The sequence below is a fragment of the Bos mutus genome, chromosome 21, assembly GCF_027580195.1.
Source record: "Bos mutus isolate GX-2022 chromosome 21, NWIPB_WYAK_1.1, whole genome shotgun sequence".
Lineage (NCBI taxonomy): Eukaryota > Metazoa > Chordata > Mammalia > Artiodactyla > Bovidae > Bos > Bos mutus.
The window spans coordinates 6,565,413-6,586,381 of record NC_091637.1 but is presented as its reverse complement, the minus strand read 5'-3'; the positions used below and the strand labels follow the sequence as shown (position 1 = coordinate 6,586,381).

Below are 20,969 nucleotides of genomic sequence, written 5' to 3'. Positions count from 1 at the left end.
TAGCTCATTCTTTGGAGAAGTGTTTTCCTGCTGTTCCCCTATTCACAATAGTCTTTAGGCAATAAGGAGTGTAAGAACAAAATATTTGTTATATAATGGGTCCAGCCCAGCCCTTCTATTTAACTCACATTGCTAACTGAAAGTGTGTGGCTGAACATTGTGTGTGTGTTTCTGTTTTGAATTTCTAACACTTCCAAATGGCATTCTCTTGCCACTCTGTTTCTTGGCACAGTGCCTTGAATTTGCAAAGAATGTTAACTAAATAAAAAACTCCATGCTGGTAGTTTAAAAAAGAATACCAGACAATTAAAAATAGGACATGAAATGAAAAATCCTCCATTAGCCCTGCCTCAGCTTATAGATTTTCTAAATTTAGGATCTTCTAAGTTCGCATTTTTCAAAGTTGAAAAAAAAAGATGCTATAATACCTCACTTATCCTCAAATGTGGTATTTTGGGTTAGTACATTTTTCAGGAAAACTTGTTACCCCTATTCAGTCCCAGAAGCGTTTCCTTTATAATCATTTTTGTAGAATGAGAGCGAGCGTGGGCAGGGTACTGCACCTCTGAGAGCCTCAGAATGGAGCTGGAACAGCCTGCTGGGCAGGGCATCTGAGGATCAGCAGACGATGAAGGCAGACACCTGGCACGTAATGGGTGCTCGGCAAATGGTAGTTACCTTTCCATCTCTCTACCCACTCCTTCCCCAAACTGCATTTTTCTTTTTTCTTACCTGAATAATCCTGTTTTGCTATACTTTCAGTTCCCGTTTCAACTTTCTGCATTTTTAGTTTCCTGCTTCTTTGCCATGCCTGCCTCCAGAAGCCCTCCTCCAAACCTTGCTAATCTCCTCCTTCTGATCAGAGCTGAAAGGACGGAGTCAGGATTTGAGTGTTAACTACATGAGTAAAATTAACAAATGAAATAGGCACATCTGTAAGAAACAGTAGGGAATATATTGATCAAGTCACCGGCCATGATTCTGACTCCTTCCCTGGGAGATCTTGGGCAAATTGACATAACATTTCTGAGCTTCATCTTTTCAAGTAAAATGAACATAGTAATCCTATCTATTTAATAAGGTCGTTGTGAGGATTAAATGAGATTGTTTTATATAAAGAGCCCAGGATGGTACCTGGCATGTAATACATATTGAGTAACTGTTAACTATGATATCTTTTTGTAGCTCAAAAACTTTTAAAAATTTATTTTGTGTATATGTCTTTAGCAAATGATGTTTATATTAGTAAGATATCATTATAGGAAAATCTTAAATTCATTAAACTATAGTAAAATCCTTCTGCATTGTTGTCGCACAGCTTCCTGTAGAGAACATTTCCTTACTGACCATGTGAAAATGGAAACAGTGCAGTATGGCAAGGATGCTCTGTTAGCAGCTGATAAAATCCTAAATACCTATTTAAAAGCTAAACTTTCATTTCATCATGGGAATTAACTTGTGAAAATAAAGTAGATCCTTCAAATGAAGTCATTTTTGTGTTATCTTTACATGAAATTTGGGAAACTTATTCGATAAGTATTTGCATATTCTATTTACTGCTACTTGTTTCTCTGCTTCAACCAGTATGAATATCTTATTGCTTTATAATATAAATATAATATTGTTAGTTTAGTAAAATGAGTGTATCAAATACATAGATCTTAGGCAATGCCCTTTTGTTAATCTATGCCAGAAGTGCCTATGTTTATAGCAAAAACTGAAATACCAAGATACAAACATGGCTTTCTGTGGTGAGTTAATGCTAAGATTTGAATTTTAGAATTTGTATATTGCATTTGGTCCACTGGACTTTGCTCCTTCCCATGTTGCTATGGAGATTGTATTAAAAGCTTTGACTTTAGTTCCTAACATAGTCTTTAAAGCACTTTCTTTTATAACTGAAAACCAAATACTTGAATCTCAATAGCTTATTGCTAAAAATCAATATTTTTAATATCATAAATTCTAAAAGGTCTTGACAATATTGTTTTTAAGTTTTCTAATATATTCAGTTCAGTTTACATTGCTTGTCATAAAATAATTCAGCATATCAGCCAAAATCTAAATTAATGTGGATATTTGGCATCATTTTAAAGGAACATATTGAATATGCTTCTAAAATACCAAGTCTCATACAAGTATTAGTTCCAACCTAAGTTTAATACAGAGTCAAGTAAAAAGAAATTGCAGTATTTTGCATAAACAGTAAATACCGAAATCTTCAAATATCTATAGAGAGAATAATAGCTAGTATGTTCGTTAACTTTTGATCACAATAAGCATAGCAAGTTTTCATTTCCCCAAATTACTGTTCATTTGTTAAAATGGAGAATGTCAACTCAGAGGATTATTTATTACTAGAACATATGTCTGGCTTTTCCCACACGTGTAGGAGCCTTATAAATTTTGTATTTCCCAATAGGAAATCCAGCTACTCAGAAGTTTTGCAAGGGTATTTTATTCATTTCCTATGGATGCCTCAGCAGAATACCACAGAACTGGCTGACAAGATCTGCTGTAGATGTTGTCTCAGAGATCTGAAGGCTAGAGATGTGAAAGGATTGGTTCCTTCAGAAGGCTGTGACGGAAGGGTCTAAATCTTGTAGATAGCCATCACCTCCCTTCTCTTCACAGTGTCTTCTGTGTGAGTCTGTCTTGGTGTCCAAATGTCCCTTGTTCATAAGGACACCAGTGACATTGCATTAGGGCCCTCCCTGATGACCTCATCCTAACTTAACTCATTACACCAGCAGTGACCCTGTTTCCAAATAAGGTTACTGTTTTACTCTGCTAGGGCCACCATACAAACAAACAAAATACCATAGGCTGGCTTAAACAACAGAAAGTCAGTCTCACACAGAAGCTGAAGTGTGAAATCAGGGTGTATATGGTTAGGTTGTGTTGAGGGCTCTCTTCCTGGTTTGAATTTAGCCATTTTCTTGCTGTCTCGAGTGGCAGAGAATATGATCACACACATGCACAAAGTCTCTGGCGTCTCATCTTATAGGGGCACTAATCCTATCATCAGGACCCCACCATTATGAACTCATCTAAGCCTAATATCTCCAAAAGCCCCATATCCAAATACCATCACACTGGAGATTAGGGCTTAAACATATGAATCAGTGGCAGGATCGGGGGACACAGTTCAGTTGATAGCAGTCACCTTCTGGGGTTTTAGGGATTAGGACTTTAACATGAATTTAGGGGGATACAATTCAACCCATAACAGTCTATCCTCCAAAAATTCATGTCCTTCTCACAGGCATAATAAATTCATTCCATCCCAACACTCCCCAAATCCTAACCCATTCCAGCATCAACTCTTGAATTCAAAATCTAATCTTAAGTATCTAAACCAAGTATGAGTAAAACTCAAGCATAACTCACCGTGGGACAGAAAGTCCTCATCTGTGAATCTGTAAAACCAGACTGGTTATCTTCTTTCAGTATATGATGGTTGGGACAAGCATAAGATAGACATTTACATTACAGAAAGGAGAAAAAGAGATCATGAGTTTCAGAAAAGTCCAAAACCTAGAAGGACAAATTCCATTAGATTTTAATACTTGAGAATAATCCTCTGGTTAGACGCTCTGTCCTTTAGACCCTCTGGTGAAGTGGCCTCACCTCCTTAGCCCTGAGTGAGGGCCCTGCTCTCTAAAACCAAGGAAGTTACCTCACCCTCTAGAATTGGGGAGGTGACCCCATCCCCAAGGTTATTCTTCCCTTTACTTGACAGCTTGTTTCCTGCCTGTGGAATCCCAGAAGTCTGACAGCATTTCTTTACCCTGTTGCATGTCTGTCCCCTCCAAGCTATCAGCATTTCTGCTGAAATGGTTGACCAGATCACAAGTCTCATGCCTAATCTTTTCAAGGTTGTCTAGCTATAAATACCCTTGGTGTTTTCTCCAGAACATGCTTTCTCATTTTTTACAGATAGCCTGGCAATTTCCCAAATCTTCAAGTTTTGATTCCTTTTTGCTGAACAGCTCCCTCAATTTATCTCCCTCCTCTCACATTTTACTGTAAGCAGCAAAGAAAAACCAGGCCATGCCTTCAGGACTTTGCTTAGAAACCTCCTCAGCTAAATATAGGCGTACCTCATCTTTTTGTGCTTCATGTTATTGCATTTCACAGATAGTGTAGTTTTTACAAATTGGAGGTTTGTGTCAACCCTGCATCAAAAAAGCCTATTGGTTCCATTTCTCTAACAGCGTTTGCTCACTTCCTGTCTTTGTGTCACATTTGGTAATTCTCACTTGGAACTCTTTCATTATTTTTATACTTGTGATAGTGGGTCTGTGATCAGTGATCTTTGATGTTACTCCTACTACTCACTGAAGGCTGGGATGATGGTTAACATTTTTCAGCAATACTTTTAAATAAAGGTATACACATTGGTTTTTTAAAACATAATGGTTTTGCATACTTTTGACTACATTATAGTGTAAAAATAACTGTTATATACACTGGGAAACCAAACAATTTGTGTGACTGGCTTTATTACTCTATTTGCTTTATTGTGGTGGTTTGGAACTGAACCTGCAATGTATCTGAGGTATGCCTGGACCCAAGATGATCACTTATAAGTTCTGTTTTCCGTCCAGCATAACACAATTCGGTTGAGTCCTCTGTGGTTTCTAACAATGATGATCTTTCTTTCATTTTACAATAACACATTCCTCATTTTTGTCTAGTACCTCGTATTTCCAGAAACATCCTCTTCATGACAATATATGTGTTGTCTAAGACAGTAGAAGCTTTTGCTATAGCGTACATTTTATAGGATTTTTCCAGGCTAGAACACTGGAATGAGTTGCCATTTCCTCCTCTGGGGGATCTTTCCAACTCAGGGATTGAACCCATGTCTCCTACATCTCCTGCTTGGCAGGCAGATTTTTTATGACGGAGCCACCTGGGAAGCCCCTTTTCTGTAGTTTTCCTCTTTCATTTGTAAACCCTCACCTGATATTCTTTAATATCTCTATTTCTACCAATAGTCTCCACAAGGCAAAACTCTTCTAGCCTCTACTGCTTAATTTCGAAGTCACATCTAGATTTTTAAATGTTTGTTACAGCAGCTTCCCTTACCAGTAGCTGAATTTGTATTAGTTAACAGTCTCCAGAGAAACAGAACATGTATCTATATCTGTAAATAATAAGTATAGGCAAAGATTGATTGCTTTTAAGGAATTGGCTCACGGGATTTGGGAGCTGGCAAGTCCAAAACCACAGGGCAGGCTGGCAGGCTGGCAATTCAGGAAAGAGTTGATGCTGCAGCCGTGAGTCTGAATTTCACAGGGCAGCAGGCTAGAAACTCAGGTAGGGTTTCTATGGAGCTGTCTTCAGGAAAAGTCCTTGTGCTTCTTTGCTCTAAAACTGATCGGATGAGGCCCACCTACACTATGGAACATTATCTGCTTTACTCAGTCTACTAATTTAAATGTCAAAAAGGGCTTCCCTGGTGGCTCAGATGGTAAAGAATCCACCTGCAATGCCTGGGTTCAATCCCTGGGTCAGGAAGATCCCTTGGAGGAGAGCAGGGCAACCCACTCCAGTATTCTTGCCTGGAGAATCCCCATGGACAGAGGAACCTGGCAGGCTACAGTCCATGGGGTCACAGAGTTGGACACGACTGAGCAACTAAGCTGCAGCTGCTGCTACATCTGAAAAATACCTTCACAGCAACATCTAGATTGGTGTTTGACCAAATAACTGGGTCAAGTCAAGTCAAGTTGACAAGAAAATTCACCACCATACACATTCAAAAGGTCTCAGTTAGATCACCAGAATGTTTTGAGACAGAAACTGCCCAGAATCCCAGTGTTCCTTTCCATATCACTCGATTAAATCTGGTCCATAACAGATACTAACAGTGTATGCTCTGGTGTTGGTGTGGTGACATGTGATATCTCTGCTCTTGTACAGTAAATCCCTGGGGCTGGAATGAAAGAACTCATAAGCATTAGGGGGTCAGGAGACCCAGTTGGAAGTTGAGCTATGTTACTTAGTACTGTAAGATAGGTACTATTATTAGGAGAATCATGCCTTCCATATGGTTCAACTTAATATAATCCCCATGTTATGGGGGTAAGAGGGTGTGGAACTGGGTCCCAGGAAGGTTAGAACCTGGGCCAGGACCTCACAGCACAGCTGGGATTTGATCCATTTAGCAGTCTGGCTTCAAATCTGTGTTTTAGACACTATGCTGTAATTATTAATAGCTACTGGATAAATCACTACCTACAAAGAAATTTTGAAATACTAATAAAATGAAGATAAGCTCTAATATTCTGCACAAGATACTTCTGAAAAATATATGTGTGTGTGTATACATACATATGTGTGTGTGTGCACTAAGAAATCCCACAGGATGTAAATCTAATTGTAAACTATGATCACCTTGAAAGGGAAGATTGTAGGGTTATGGAGTAGTCAGGTGGGGACTTTAATTTTCAATTCTGTATACTGTAGAATCATTTGAATATTTTCAGTAAGGATGTATTTTTATAAATATACAAAATAATAATAAAAAGTAGTGTATAGCTAAAGTGAAAAGAAAGTGAGAGTTTCTCAGTCGTGTCCGACTCCTTGCAACCCCATGGACAATACAGTCCATGGAGTTTTCCAGGCCAGAATACTGGAGTGGGTAGCTTTTCCCTTTTCCAGGGGATCTTCCCAGCCCAGGGATCGAACCCAGGTCTCCCACATTGCAGGCGGATTCTTTACCAGCTGAGCCACAAGGGAAACCTAGTATATACTAAAGGGACTTAAAAAAACCTCTTGCTTGAAACTTTATAAGGTTAAAAAACAAAAGGAAAGATTCTGGTAGCAATTTTTAAGTTTAGTTAAAAATGTTTTTAAACAGGTTACATAGTGATACCCAATTTTTGTCAGCCATGGGTATATATATAAATACATATAAGTGTGTGTGTGTATGTGTGTATGTATATATGTGATTTAAATTGAATATGTAGGAAAAGTCTTGATGGCTTACCAAAGCACTGGTTTTCTTTGAGTAGTGTTGAATTTTTGCAACAAACTGGTGTTGCTTTAAAAGTTAAAAATGATGTTTAATTATTAAAACATTAGCTGACCAGTGGTTTCCTTTTTACTTATTTATTTATTTGCAGGGGAAACAAAATAAATTTTTTCAAGTCATACATTATCATCGAAACAAAATTAGGAAAAAGAAGTCTGCAAAAGGAAGTGTATCAGATGGAAGTACTGCCACTGGAAATGACAACTCTTATAATACTATTTTAGGTTAAAGTAGAATATCTCTTAGTTGACTTCTGGATCAACTAAGGATCCAGATTCTTGATGCTTCCTATTCCTTTTTTTAAAAATCAGGGTAAGAGCATTTAACATGAAATCTACCTTCTTAGCAAATGTTTAGGTGTACCATACAGTATTATCTGTAGGTACTGTATTATACAGCAGCTCGCTAGAACTTACTCATCCTGCATAACTGCAACTGCACCCATTGAACACAACTCCTGCTTCTCCCTCCCGCACTCCCTGGTAACTCACCGTTCTGCTTCTGAGTTTGACCATTTTAGATAGCTCATGTAAGTGGAATCATGTAGTATTTGTCCTGTAACAGGCTTATTTCCCCTACCATATTATCTTCCAGGTTCATCCATGTTGTTGCCAAGAGCAGGACTTCTTTTTTAAAGCTGACTAATATGCTAGTGTGTGTGTGTGTGTGTGTGTGTGTGTGTGTGTGTCTTAGTTGCTCAGCCATGTCCAACTCTTTGAAACCCCATGGACTGTAGCCAGGCTCCTCTGTCCATGGGGGATTCTCCAGGCAGGAATACTGGAGTGGGTTGCCATGCCCTCCTCCAGGGGATCTTCCCAACCCAGGGATTGAATCCCGGTCTCCTGCATTGCAGGCGGATTCTTTACCATTTGAGCTACCTGGGAAGCCCTCTATTGTATGTGCATTCCATATTTTCTTTATCCATTCATCAATTGATAGACATTTAGGTTGTTTCCATGTTTTGGATATTGTGAACATGGGAGTGCAGATATTTCTTTGAGACCCTGACTTTAAATCTTCTGGATATATACTCAGAAGTGGGGTTGCTGGATATGTTCATTCTATTTTTAATTTTTTGAGAAACTGTATTCCATAGCGACTGTAGCATTTTACATTCCCCCCAACATGTATAAAGATTCCAGTTTATCTCCATCCTTGCCAACACTCACTTTTTGTCTTTTTTTGCAGCCATCCTGACAGGCGTGAGGGGATGTCTCATTGTGGTTTTGATCTGCATTTCTCTGATAATTCTTGATGTTGAGAGCCTTTTCATGTACTTACTGGCCGTCTCTGTGTCTTCTTTGGAAAAATGTCTATTTTTAAATCAGATTGAGTTTTTTTTGCTATTGAGTTATAGGAGTTCCTGATATATTTTAGATCAGTCCATGATTAAATACAGGGTACAGGGTTTCCAAATGTTATCTCCATTCTGCAGGTTGCATTTTCCTCTTGCTGGTTGTTTACTTTGCTGCTTGGAAGCTTTTTAGTTTGATGTAGTTCCTCTTGCCTGTTTCTTTTTTTGTGTGCCTTTGGTGTCATAGCAAAGACCAATGTCAAGGGGCTTTTCCACTGTTTTATTTTAGAGGTTTTATAGTTACAGGTCTTAATGTTTAGGTTTTTAATTCATTTTGAGTTGGTTTTTGTGTACGCTGTAGGATAAGGGTACACTTTCATTCTTCTGCATGTAGATGTCCAGTTTTCTCATGCTATTTCTCAAAGAGACTGTCCTTTTCCCATTGTATATTGTTGGCTTCCTTGTGGAAGATCAGTTGACTGCCTATGTGTGGGTTTATTTCCAGGCTCTCTATTCTGTTCCATTGGTCTATTCATCTGTCTTTATACCAGTACCATACTGTTTTGATTACTGTAGAATATTTTGAAATCAAGAAGTACGATGCCTTCAGTTATGGGTTTTTTCCTCAAGATTTGTTTAGTATTCAGATATTTTGTGGGACAATATGAATTTTAGGATTCTTTTTTCTATTTCCACTATTAAAAAGCCATCAGAGTTATTTCCAAATAGCTCAGAATAATTATTCTGTCCAGTCAGTCAGCAGACATGCTGTGAGCATCTACTGTGAGCTGGACAAGGTGGTGGTGAGGATACCATGGCTTCAGCTGGCTGCTTTCAAGCTCAGATTTACAGAGCTTGGTTCTTTCAGGAGTTCTCCCTGGTCTTTTAAGCCCGAGTGATTACATGAGAGAACCATATGTCTGGGTAACTGTTGTTCCTAGGGTAGGGACCCGTTTGTTAGAGAGTGTGCAAGACTTTGTCTGTTTGGACAAGTTAATACTCCTTTTTCCCACTCATTAGTAGTTTATTTTTAAATATCTTCTGTCTAATTCTTATATGATTAAATGACTTATCACTTATGAAATATTACCCTTGCTTTTTGTGGGTATTACTTTACAACAATAATGCTGATATTATTTTCTTACTTATGTTTGGGTTGTTTTTTCCTTTCAGCAAAAGCCTATTTGTTGGCACCCTCTTTTTTTTTTTTTAATTGACAGATACTTGCTTTACAGAATTTTGCTGTTTTCTGTCAAACCTCAACATGAATCAGTCTTAGGTATACACATATCCCCTCCCTTTTGAACCTCCCTCCCATCTCCCTCCCTATCCCTGTAGGTTGATCCAGAGCCCCTGTTTGAATTTCCTGAGCCATATAGCAAATTCCCATTGGCTATCTATTTTACATACGGTAATGTAAGTTTCCATGTTACTCTTTCCATACATCTCACCGTCTCCTCCCCTCTCCCCATGTCCATAAGTCTATTCTCTATGTCTGTTTCTCCACTGCTGCCCTATAAATAAATTCTTCAGTACCATTTTTCTAGATTCCATATATATGTGTTAGAATATGATATTTATCTTTCTCTTTCTGACTTACTTCACTCTGTAGAATAGGTTCTAGGTTCATCCACCTCATTAGAACTGACTAAAATATGTACCTTTTTATGGCTGAGTAATATTCCATTGTGTATATGTACAACAACTTCCTTATCCATTCATCTGTTAATGGACATCTAGGTTGATACAGCCACTATGGAAGATGGTATGGAGGTTCCTTAAAAAACAAGGAATAAAACCACCATATGACCCAGCAATCCCACTCCTAGGCATATACCCTGAGGAAACCAAAACTGAAAAAGACATATGTGTCCCATTGTTCATTGAAGCAGCTAAAACATGGAAGCAACCTAGATGTTGGCACCCTCTTAAGGTGACTTATGAAATTTTGCATGGGTCAAATATTCTTCAAGAGATTTAAGTAAATTGTTCTTAACTGTTTTTTTCCTCATTGTGTCACTCAGCACTTCTGTACTGACCATCTGCTGTGTGTGAAACTCTGTGCTAAGTACTAGGGGTTCAGCTGTGATTAAACCACCTGATACTTGTTTTCCAATACATATCTCACTCCTAAAGGTCTAGGGCATGACAGCTCTAGTAGAGAAACTATATATTTAAGTCTTTGGTTCTGCACACAGAATCTTCCCATGTCATTTTTAACATAAATGTAACAAGAAATATAATATGTTATTAGATGATTCTCCTATAATCCTCTTACATGTTAATATGTTCACAGGCTTGGGATTTCATCTGATCAATTCTGTCTAATATTATTTTTCTTCTGGCTTGAATTTCTGTATGAGTCAAGGATATGTTTCTTGTTTCTAATCAGAAAGAGGTTTATAAAGAAAACACCACATTTCTTATGATTTTGTTGGGCTCCAATATGTGCAACAACATTGTTATTTTTTTCCTTAAGAATAGTGGTATTTCTGTATTTTAAAACTGAGCTGAAATGCTCTTCCTTCTGCCTTGCCTATAAATATCCTCAGAGACACTAAAGCAGCAAATGTCATGTCTGATGTTCTTTGTAGAATTTATCAGCATCTTTCTCCTAATTGGAGAGTGTACTGCATAGCTAAAAGTTCTTTCCCTGAAACTATCATGTCCCTGGTGCCACAGTGCGGTAACTTTTTTAAAGGACCTAACCAACACAAACGCATTGTCTGGCAGTAGACCTGTTGATGTACTTGTAACAACTTACGTCGTTAATGAAACAAGCAGTTAAATTACACTTTAAGATGAGCCTCCCAAAAGTAAATAAGTATACATATTATTCAGCCATTAAAAAGAATGAAATAATGCCATTTTCAGCAACATGGATGGACCTAAAGATTGTCATACTGAAGGAAGTAAATCAGAGAAAGAGGAATACCGTGCACTGTCCCTTACATATGAAATCTAAAATGAAACGATACAAATGAACTTATTTACAAAGCAGAAACAAACTCATAGACCTGGAGATGAATTTCTGATTCATTCTAAGGGGAGGAATAGTTCGGCAGTTTGGGGGTGATATTTACACACTGCTATAGGGAGGCCTGGCGTGCTGCAGTTTATGGGGTCGCAAAGAGTTGGACATGACTGAGCGACTGATCTGATCTGATCTGATAGTTAAAATGAATAATCAAAATGACCTTACTGTATAGCACAGGGAACTCTGCTCAGTATTATATAGCAACCTAAATGAGAAAAGAATTTGAAAAAGAATAGATTACACACACATGTATAACTTTGCTGTATACTCGAAACTAACACAACGTTAATCAACTATACCCTGATATAAAAAGTATTTTAAAAAGTAAATAACTACACAGACTTGGAATTTCTTTAAAGCACAAATACAACACCTCCAGGTTGCCTGCCTAACCCTGTTGAGCATCATAAGGAATTAATAATGATCCAGTGGGCATTATGCTTCAGCAAGTAGCAATCCCACATATATTTATGAAATTGGATTCTTCTGCTTAGAAACTTTCAGTTCAGTTCAGTTCAGTCGCTCAGTCGTGTCCAACTCTTTGAGACTCCATGAACCACAATACACCAGGCCTCCCCGTCCATCACCAACTCCCAGAGTTCACTCAGACTCAAGTCCATCAAGTCGGTGATGCCATCCAACCATCTCAACCTCTGTCATCCCCTCTTCCTCCTGCCCTCAATCTTTCCCAGCATCAGGGTCTTTTCAAATGAGTCAGCGCTCCGCATCAGGTGGCCAAAGTATTGGAGTTTCAGCTTCAACATCAGTCCCTCCAATGAACACTCAGGACTGATCTTTAGGATGGACTGGTTGGATCTCCTTGCAGTCCAAGGGACTCTCAAGAGTTTTCTCCAGCACCACAGTTCAGAAGCATGAATTCTTTGGTGCTCAGCTTTCTTTTTAATATGCTGTCTAGGTTGGTCATAACTTTCCTTACAAGGAGCAAGCATCTTTTAATTTCATGGCTGCAGTCACCATTTGCAGTGATTTTGGAGCCCAGAAAAATAAAGTCAGCCACTGTTTCCACTATTTCCCCATCTATTTGCCATGACGTGATGGTACTAGATGCCCTGATCTTAGTTTTCTGAATGTTGAGCTTTAAGCCAACTTTTTCACTCTCTTCTTTCACTTTCATCAAGAGGCTTTTTAGTTCTTCTTCACTTTCTGCCTTAAGGGTGGTGTCATCTGCATATCTGAGGTTACTTATATTTCTCCCAGCAATCTTGATTCCAGCTTGTGCTTCTTCCAGCCCAGCGTTTCTCATGATGTACTCTGCATATAAGTTAAATTAGCAGGGTGACAATATACAGCCTTGATGTACTCCTTTTCCTATTTGGAACCAGTCTGTTATTCCATGTCCAGTTCTAATTGTTGCTTCCTGACATTAGGAACTTTATTTGTAACTAAATTGTGGTATGAAGTATATCACTTCTATGAATGATTTTTCACTTAACATAATTATCTTTTTCAAAAGCAGGAAGAAATATGTTTAGAGAGCTGATCCTCAAAAATGAACTTGCCTTTTAAGATTATTTTGTGCCAAAGTTTGTTATTTATCCAGCTATCCACATTCTGATGTATCAAATTATCTGAACTAGGGTTCTAAGGAACTTTACTTTTTTTTAATTAAGGTAGTACAAAGTATCTAATAACTTAAAATTCACATAGCATGCTGCTGCTGCTGCTGCATACAGAATTGTATTTATAAATCAGTTTGGAGAGAATTGACATCATTATTTCTGAATCTTTCAGTGAATGAACACAGTATGTCTCTCCATTTATTTAGGTATTCTCTTATTTCTTTTATCAGCATTTAATAATTTTAAGCACCTTTAAATGTTATAACATTATACTCAAGTATTTCACTTTCTTCATGGGATTATAAATGATATTATATTTTAAATTTTCAATTTCCGTTATTTATTGTTAGTATATGGAAAGGTGATTAATTTTTATATTTTGATCTTATGTACTTACAACCTTGTTGACCTTCCTTAAGAGTCAAGCAGTATTTTTGATAGATTCTTGGCATTTTCTGTGTAGACATGTCATTTGAAAGTAGAAGTAGTTTTTATTTCTTCCCTTTCAATCTGTATGCCTGTAAAAACTTTTTCTTGCTTTATTGCAGTGGCTAGAACTTCCCATATGTACTATATTGACTAAGGTGGTGAAAATGGACATACTTTACATCACTGTAAAGTATCATGTAAGCAGTTGTTGTTCAGTCACTAAGTGGTATCTGACTCTTTGCAACCCCATGGACCATAGCACACCAAAGTGACAATATATAGCTTTGACATACTCCTCCAATTTGGAACCATCTGTTGTTCCACATCCAGTTCTAACTGTTACTTCTTGACCTGCATACAGATTTCTCAGGAGGCAGGTCAGGTGGTCTGGTATTCCCATCTCTTGAAGAATTTTCCACAGTTTGTTGTGATCCACACAGTCAAAGGCTTTAGCATAGTCAATGAAGCAGAAAGAGATGTTTTTCTGGAATTCTTTTGCTTTTTCTATGATCCGGTAGATGCTGACAATTTCATCTCTGGTTCCTCTGCCTTTTCTAAATCCAGCTTGAACATCTGGGAGTTCTTGGTTCATGTACCGTTGAAGCATGGCTTGGGAGAATTTTGAGCATTACTGTGCTAACATGTGAGATGAATGCAATTGTGTGGTAGTTTGAACATTCTTTGGCATTGCCTTTCTTTGGGATTGGAGTGAAAACTGACCTTTTCCAGTCCTGTGGCCACTGCTGAGTTTTCCAAATTTGCTGGCATATTGAGTACAGCACTTTCACAGCATCATCTTTTAGGATGTGAAATAGCTCAGCTGGAATTCCATCACTTCCACTAGCTTTGTTCATAGTGATGCTTCCTAAGGCCCACTTGACTTTGCACTCCAGGATGTCTCTCTCTAGGTGAGTGATCATACTCTCGTGGTTATCTGGGTCATGAAAATCTTTTTTGTGTAGTATTCTTGCCACCTCTTTTTTTTTTTTTCCCCTGTTTTTACTTTTTTTAATTTAAATTTATTTATTTTAATTGGAGGCTAATTATTTACAATATTATATTGGTTCTGCCACACATCAACATGAATCCGCCACGGGCGTACATGTGTTCCCCATCCTGAACCCCTCTCCCACCTCCCTCCCCATACCATCCCTCCGGGTCATCCCAGTGCACCAGCCCCAAGCATCCTGTATCAATCCTGGACTGGCAATTCATTTCTTATATGATATTATACATGTTTCAATGCCATTCCCCCAAACCATCCCACCCTCTCCCTCTCCCACAGAGTCCAAAAGACTGTTCTATACATCTGTGTCTCTTTTGCTGTCTCGCATACAGGGTTATCATTACCATCTTTCTAAATTCCATATATATGCATTAGTATACTGTATTGGTTTTTTTCTTTCTGGCTTACTTCATTCTGTATAATAGGCTCTAGTTTCATCCACCTCATTAGAACAGATTCAAATGTATTCTTTTTAATGGCTGAGTAATACTCCTTTGTTTATATGTACCACAGCTTTCTTCTTAGTATCTTCTGCTTCTGTTAGGTCCATACCATTTCTGTCCTTTATTGTGCCCATCTTTGCATGAAATGTTCCCTTAGTATCTCTAATTTTCTTGAAGAGATATCTGTCTTTCCCATTCTATTGTTTTCCTCTGTTTCTTTGCTTGATCACTTGAAAGGCGTTTTTATCTCTCCTTGCTCTTCTTTGGAACTCTGCATTCAGATGGATATATCTTTCCTTTTCCATTTGTAAGGCCTCCTCAGATAGTCATTTTGCTTTTTTGCATTTCTTTTCTTGGGGATGGTTTTGATCACCACTTCCTGTGTAATGTTATGAACCTCCATCCACAGTTCTTCAGGCACTCTGTCCCTAGAATCTATTTGTCACTTCCACTGAATAATTGTAAAGGATTTGATTTAGATCATACCTGACCTAAATCTAGTGGTTTTCCCTTCTTTTTTCAATTTAAATCTGAACTTTGCAATAAGGAGTTCATGCTCTGAGCCATGGTCAGCCTCTGGTCTTGTTTTTGCTGACTGTATAGAGCTTCTTCATCTTCAATTGCAAAGAATATAATTAGTCTGATTTCAGTATTGACCATCTGGTGATGTCCATGTGTAGAGTCATCTCTTGTGTTGTTGGAAGAGGGTGTTTGCTATGACCAGTGCGTTCTCTTGGCAAAATTGTTAGCCTTTGCCCTGCTTCATTTGGTACTCCAAGGCCAAACTTGGCTGTTACTCCAGGTATCTCTTGACTTCCTGCTTTTGCATTCCAGTCCCCTGTGATGAAAAGGATGTCTTTTTTTGGTGTTAGTTCATCAAAATGGTATCATCTGCATAGCTGAGGTTGTTGATATTTCTCCTGGCAATCTTGATTAAACAGCTTGTGAGTCATCTAGGCCCTCATTTCACATGATGTACTCTGCATAGCAGTTAAATAAGCAGGGTGACAATATACAGCCTTGTCATTTTCTTTTCCCAATTTTGAACCAATCCATTGTTCCATGTCCAGGTTTAACTGTTGCTGCTTGATGCGCATACAGGTTTATCAGGAGACAGGTAAGGTGATCTGGTATTCCCATATCCTTAAGAATTTTCCGTAGTTCGTTGTGGTCCACACAGTCCAAAGGCTTTCACATAGTCAGTGAAGCAGATGTTTTCCTGGAATTCCCTTGAGTTTTCTATGATCCAACAGATGTTGGCAACTTGATCTCTGGTTCCTATCTTTTCTAAATCCAGCTTGTACATCTGATGTAAGCAGTAGGTTTTATCAAATATGTATCAAAATGAGGAGGATTCCTTCTCTTCCTGGTTTGCTGAGTTTTTATCATGAATGGATGTTGTATTTGGTCAAATACTTTTTGAGTCTATTGATATCATACTGATTTTTCTTTGTTAACCAGTTGGTGAATTACTGGATGACACTGATTTTCAAGTATTGAACCAGCTTTACATACCCAGAATACCTCCCACTTAATTGTGGTGTATAGTTTTTTCTGTGCATTTCTATATTTAATTTGTTAATACTTTCTGGAGAACTTTTTTATCTCTGTTTATGAGAGCTATTGGTCTCTAGTTTTCTGGTTTTGTACTTTGTCTGGTTTTAAAGTCTGAGTAATGCTGGCCACATAAAATGAGCTGGAAAGTGTTCCTCCTCTCGTATTTTTCTGAAAGAGGTAGTATAAAAATTCCTCTCAGTTCTTTAAGTGATTGACAGAATTCTCCAATGAAACCATTTGGGCCTGGAAATTTCTCTTTTTAAATTACAGATTGAATTTATTAAATAGTTATACAGTTATTTACATTGGCTATTTTATCTTGTAGTTTTCAAGGAATTCATCTATTCTTAGTTTGCAAATTTATGTGTGAAGTTGTTCCCTTATATCTTTTTAATGGCTGCAGGATATATACTGATTTCACCTGTTTCATTTATTATGTTAATTTGTGTCTTCTTTAAAAATCTCTGCCAGTCTTACTAGAGATGTATCAACTCTATTGACTTTCTTAATCCCAGTGAAGGTTTAATTTAACGGTTTCTCCTCTTTACTTCCTCCTACTAGACTTGGATTTATTTTGCTCTTTTTTGGGGGGATGGTGGTGGTTAGGGTAAAAACTTAGATTACTGACTTAATATGTTTCCTTTTTTCTTTTCTTTTTTTTAATTTTATTTTATTTTTAAACTTTACAATATTGTATTAGTTTTGCCAAATATTGAAATGAATCCGCCACAGGTATACCTGTGTTCCCCATCCTGAACCCTCCTCCCTCCTCCCTTTTTAAAGCTATTAATTTCTCTCTCAGCACGGCTATACAGTGTCTCAAAATTTTTGGAATGTTTTATTTCCATTGTTGTGTAAATTTTTATATCCTTTGGGACTGCCTATTTAACCAGTGGAAAAGACCTATACATTTGCAGATTTTCCTGTTCTGTTATTGATTCCTAGTTTGAGTCCATAGTGGACACTGAACATGCTCTGTGATTTTTACTTGCTCTAGACAAATTGTTCTTCATTCTCTAACTTCCAGGGAAGCTAATATTATTGCTATTAGAGCTTTCCTCTTTTCTAACATTTGTATTTGTGCTATAAATTTCCCTTTTGTACTTCTTTTGCCTCATACCAAAACTGTTTGATCAGTTATATTACATTTTCATCAGTTCAAAATATTTTAATTTCTGTGCAGCTTGAGAAGAATGTGTGTTTTTCTGTTGTTGGGTAGAGTATCTATAAATGTCAATTAAGTCAAGTTGATTGATGTTATTGAGTTCAACTATATCCTTTCTGATTTTCTGCTTTCTTGATCTTTCAGTTACTTAAAGAGGGATGCTGAAGTCTCCAACTCTAATAGTGGATTTGTCTGTTTCTTCTTAAAGCTGTGTTAATTTTTGCCTTGTAGGTTTTGATGCTCTGTTTTTAGCTTCATGCACCTTACACATTTTTATCTCTTCTTAGAGAATTGATCCCTGTATTACTATGTAATGTTCCTCTTTATTTCTGATAGTCTTCCCTGTCCTGAAGTCTGCTTTATCTGTAACAAAGTACCTGTTACATCTATCTTTTGGTTAGTGTTAACAGTGACTACCTTTACTGTCCCCTTTCTCTTAACCAATCTATACATTTATGTTTAAAGTGAGTTTCTTGTACACAGCATAGTTGGGTCTTGTATTTCCATCCACTCAAATAGTTTGTCTTTTCAGTGGTATGTTTAAATCATTCACATATAAAGTAGTTATTGATTTAGTTGGATTGTTATTGTGTTTATAACTATTTCCTATTGTCTATATTTATTCCTTTTTTCCCCATTCTTTTTGCCTTTTCTGTTTTTAATTGAGCTTTTTATATGGTTCTATTTTATCTCTTCTCATAGCTTGTCAATTATACTTCTTTTCTAAAAATTTGTAATAGTTTCCTTATTGTTTTCAATGAACATTTTAAACTAATCAAACTCCACCTTCAAATGATACACTGCACTGCTCCACTTGTAGTGCAAGTACTTTTTAACAGAATATTCCTAATTCCTCCCATGACAATGCTCTCATTCATTTCACTATTCATCTGTTGTAATTATACGGTACATTGTTACCCTTATTTCTTGAAACAAATTAATTTTTAGATTAATTGAAAATTACAAGTATAAAATATTTTATTTACCTTTATTCCTTCTCCAGAAACCTTCCTATTTATTTATTCTGCAGTAAGTTATTTTTATTCTATTCTTTTATATATATTTACATATATATACATATATGCACATACATATATTTATCTATTTGGCTGCTCTGGGACTTAGTTTCAGCACGCAGGATCTCTGGCTGCAGCATGTGGGATCTAGTTCCCTAACCAGGATCCAACCCTGGCCCCCTGCGTTGGGAGTACAGAGACTTAGCCACTGGACCACCAGGGAAGTCTATCTTTATTTTTAAAAATTTTATTGACGTATAGTCGATTTACAATATTATGTTAATTTGAAATACACAACACAGTGATTCAGTATGTTTATAGATTATACTCCATTTAAAGTTATTACCAATATTGACTGTATTCCCTATGCTATATAATATGTTCTTGTAGTTTATTTACTTTATACATAGTAGTTTATGCCTCTTAATCCACTATTTTACCCCTCCCTTTTTCCCTCTCACTGGTAACCACCAGTTTTATCTCTATGAATCTGTTTCTGTTTTGTTATATATTCTTTGTTTTATTCTTTAGATTCCACATATAAGTGATAACACACAGTATTTTTCATTCTCTGGGTGGCTTATTTCACTTAACATAAGACTCTCCAGGTCCATTCGTGTTGCTGCAAATGGCAGGATTTCATTATTTTCTTTATGGCTGATTTATATTTCATTGTGTATGTGTCTATATATATATATGTGCATATGTATATATATCCATTCATCTGTTGATAGACACTTAGCTTCCATATCTTCACTATTATAAATAATTCTGTTATGAACATTGGCGTGTGTGTATCTTCTTGAATTGTTTTTAGTCCGTTGTATACCCAGGAGTGGAATTGCTGAATCTTATGGTAGGTCAGTTTTAGTTTTCTGAGGAACCTTCATACTGTTTTCCATAGTGGCTCTACTAATTTACATTCCAACTGGAAGTGTGCTAGGGCTCCCTTTACTCCACATCCTTGCCAAAATTTGTTATTTGTAAACCTTTTGATAATAGCCATTCTGAAAACTGTGAAGTGATCTCTCACTGTGGTTTTGATTTGTAGTGCTCTGATGATTAGCAATGTTGAATATCTTTTCATGTGCCCATTAACCACCTGTATGTTTTCTTTGGAAAACTGTCTGTTCATGTTTTCTACCCATTTTTTAATCAGGTTACTTAGTTTATGTTTTGCTTTTGGTTTTCTTTTTTTGATATTGAATTGTATGAGCTGTTTATATATTGGGGGTTACTGATGTTTAGTCCCTAAGTTATGTCTGACTCTTTGCAACTCCATGGACTATAGCCCTGCAGTCTCTTCTGTCCAGGGAATTTCCCAAGCAAGAATATTGGAGTGGTCAGGGGATCTTCCAGATCCAGAAATTGAACCTGTGTCTCATGCATTGGCAGGTGGATTCTTTACCACTGAGCCACCAGGGAAGCCCATATTTAGGGTGTTAACCCCTATTGGTAATACCATTTGTGAATATTTTCTCCTGTTCAGTGGGTTGTCTTTTCATTATGTTGATAGTTTCATTTGCTATACAAAAACTTTTAAGGTTAGGTAGGTCCCATTTGTTTGTTTTTGCTTTTGGTTCCTTTACCACCAGACCTGCCTCCTGAGAAATCTGTAGGCAGACCAAGAAGCAACAGTTAGAACTAGAAATAGAACAACAGACTGGTTCCAAATCAGGAAACGAGTACGTCAAGGATGTATATTGTCACCCTGCTTACTTAACTTACATGCAGAGTACATCATGAGAAATGCTGGACTGGATGAAGCACAAGCTGGAATCAAGATTGCCAGGAGAAATATCAATAACCTCAGATATGCAGATGACACAACCTCTAGGACAGAAAGTGAAGAAGAACTAAAGAGCCTCTTGATAAAAGAGGAGAGTGAAAAAGTTGACTTAAAACTCAACATTCAGAAAATCAAGATCATGGCATCTGGTCCCATCACTTCATGGCAAATAGATGGAAAGCAGTGGAAACAGTGACAGACTTTATTTTTCTGGGCTCCAAAATCACTGCAAATGGTGACTGCAGCCATGAAATTAAAAGACACTTGCTCCTCGAAAGAAAAGTTATGACCAACCTAGACAGCAAATTAAAAAGCAGAGACATTACTTTGCCAACAAAGGTCCATCTAGTCAAAGCTATGGTGTTTCTAGTAGTCAGGTATGGCTGTGAGAATTGGACTATAAAGAAAGCTGAGTGCCGAAGAATTAATGCTTTTGAATCATGGTGTTGGAGAAGACTCTTGAGAGTCCCTTGGACTGCAAGGAGATCCAATCAGTCCATCCTGAGGGAAATCAGTCCTTAATATTCATTGGAAGGACTGATGCTAAAGCTGAAACTCCAGTATGTTGCCCACCTGATGTGAAGAACTGACTTATTGGAAAAGACCCT

The 20,969-nt window shown here is 37.3% G+C and overlaps 1 protein-coding gene across 6 annotated transcripts in view; it reads left to right on the top strand.

Moving 5' to 3' along the window:
• The window catches only part of LRRC28 (leucine rich repeat containing 28), a 194,033-nt gene that overhangs the window by 158,625 nt on the left and 14,439 nt on the right, over positions 1–20,969 (top strand). For 2 of the 6 annotated variants that reach the window (XR_011461553.1, XM_070357919.1), the window contains one exon: positions 533–670. The exons of the other annotated variants lie outside the window; for them this stretch is intronic. Coding sequence is in view for 1 of the 2 variants with exons in the window: in XM_070357919.1 (XP_070214020.1) it covers positions 533–670 (138 nt within the window). In the remaining variant the exon portion in view is untranslated. The remainder of the gene's footprint in view (positions 1–532; positions 671–20,969) is intronic. 6 annotated transcript variants of the gene reach the window in all.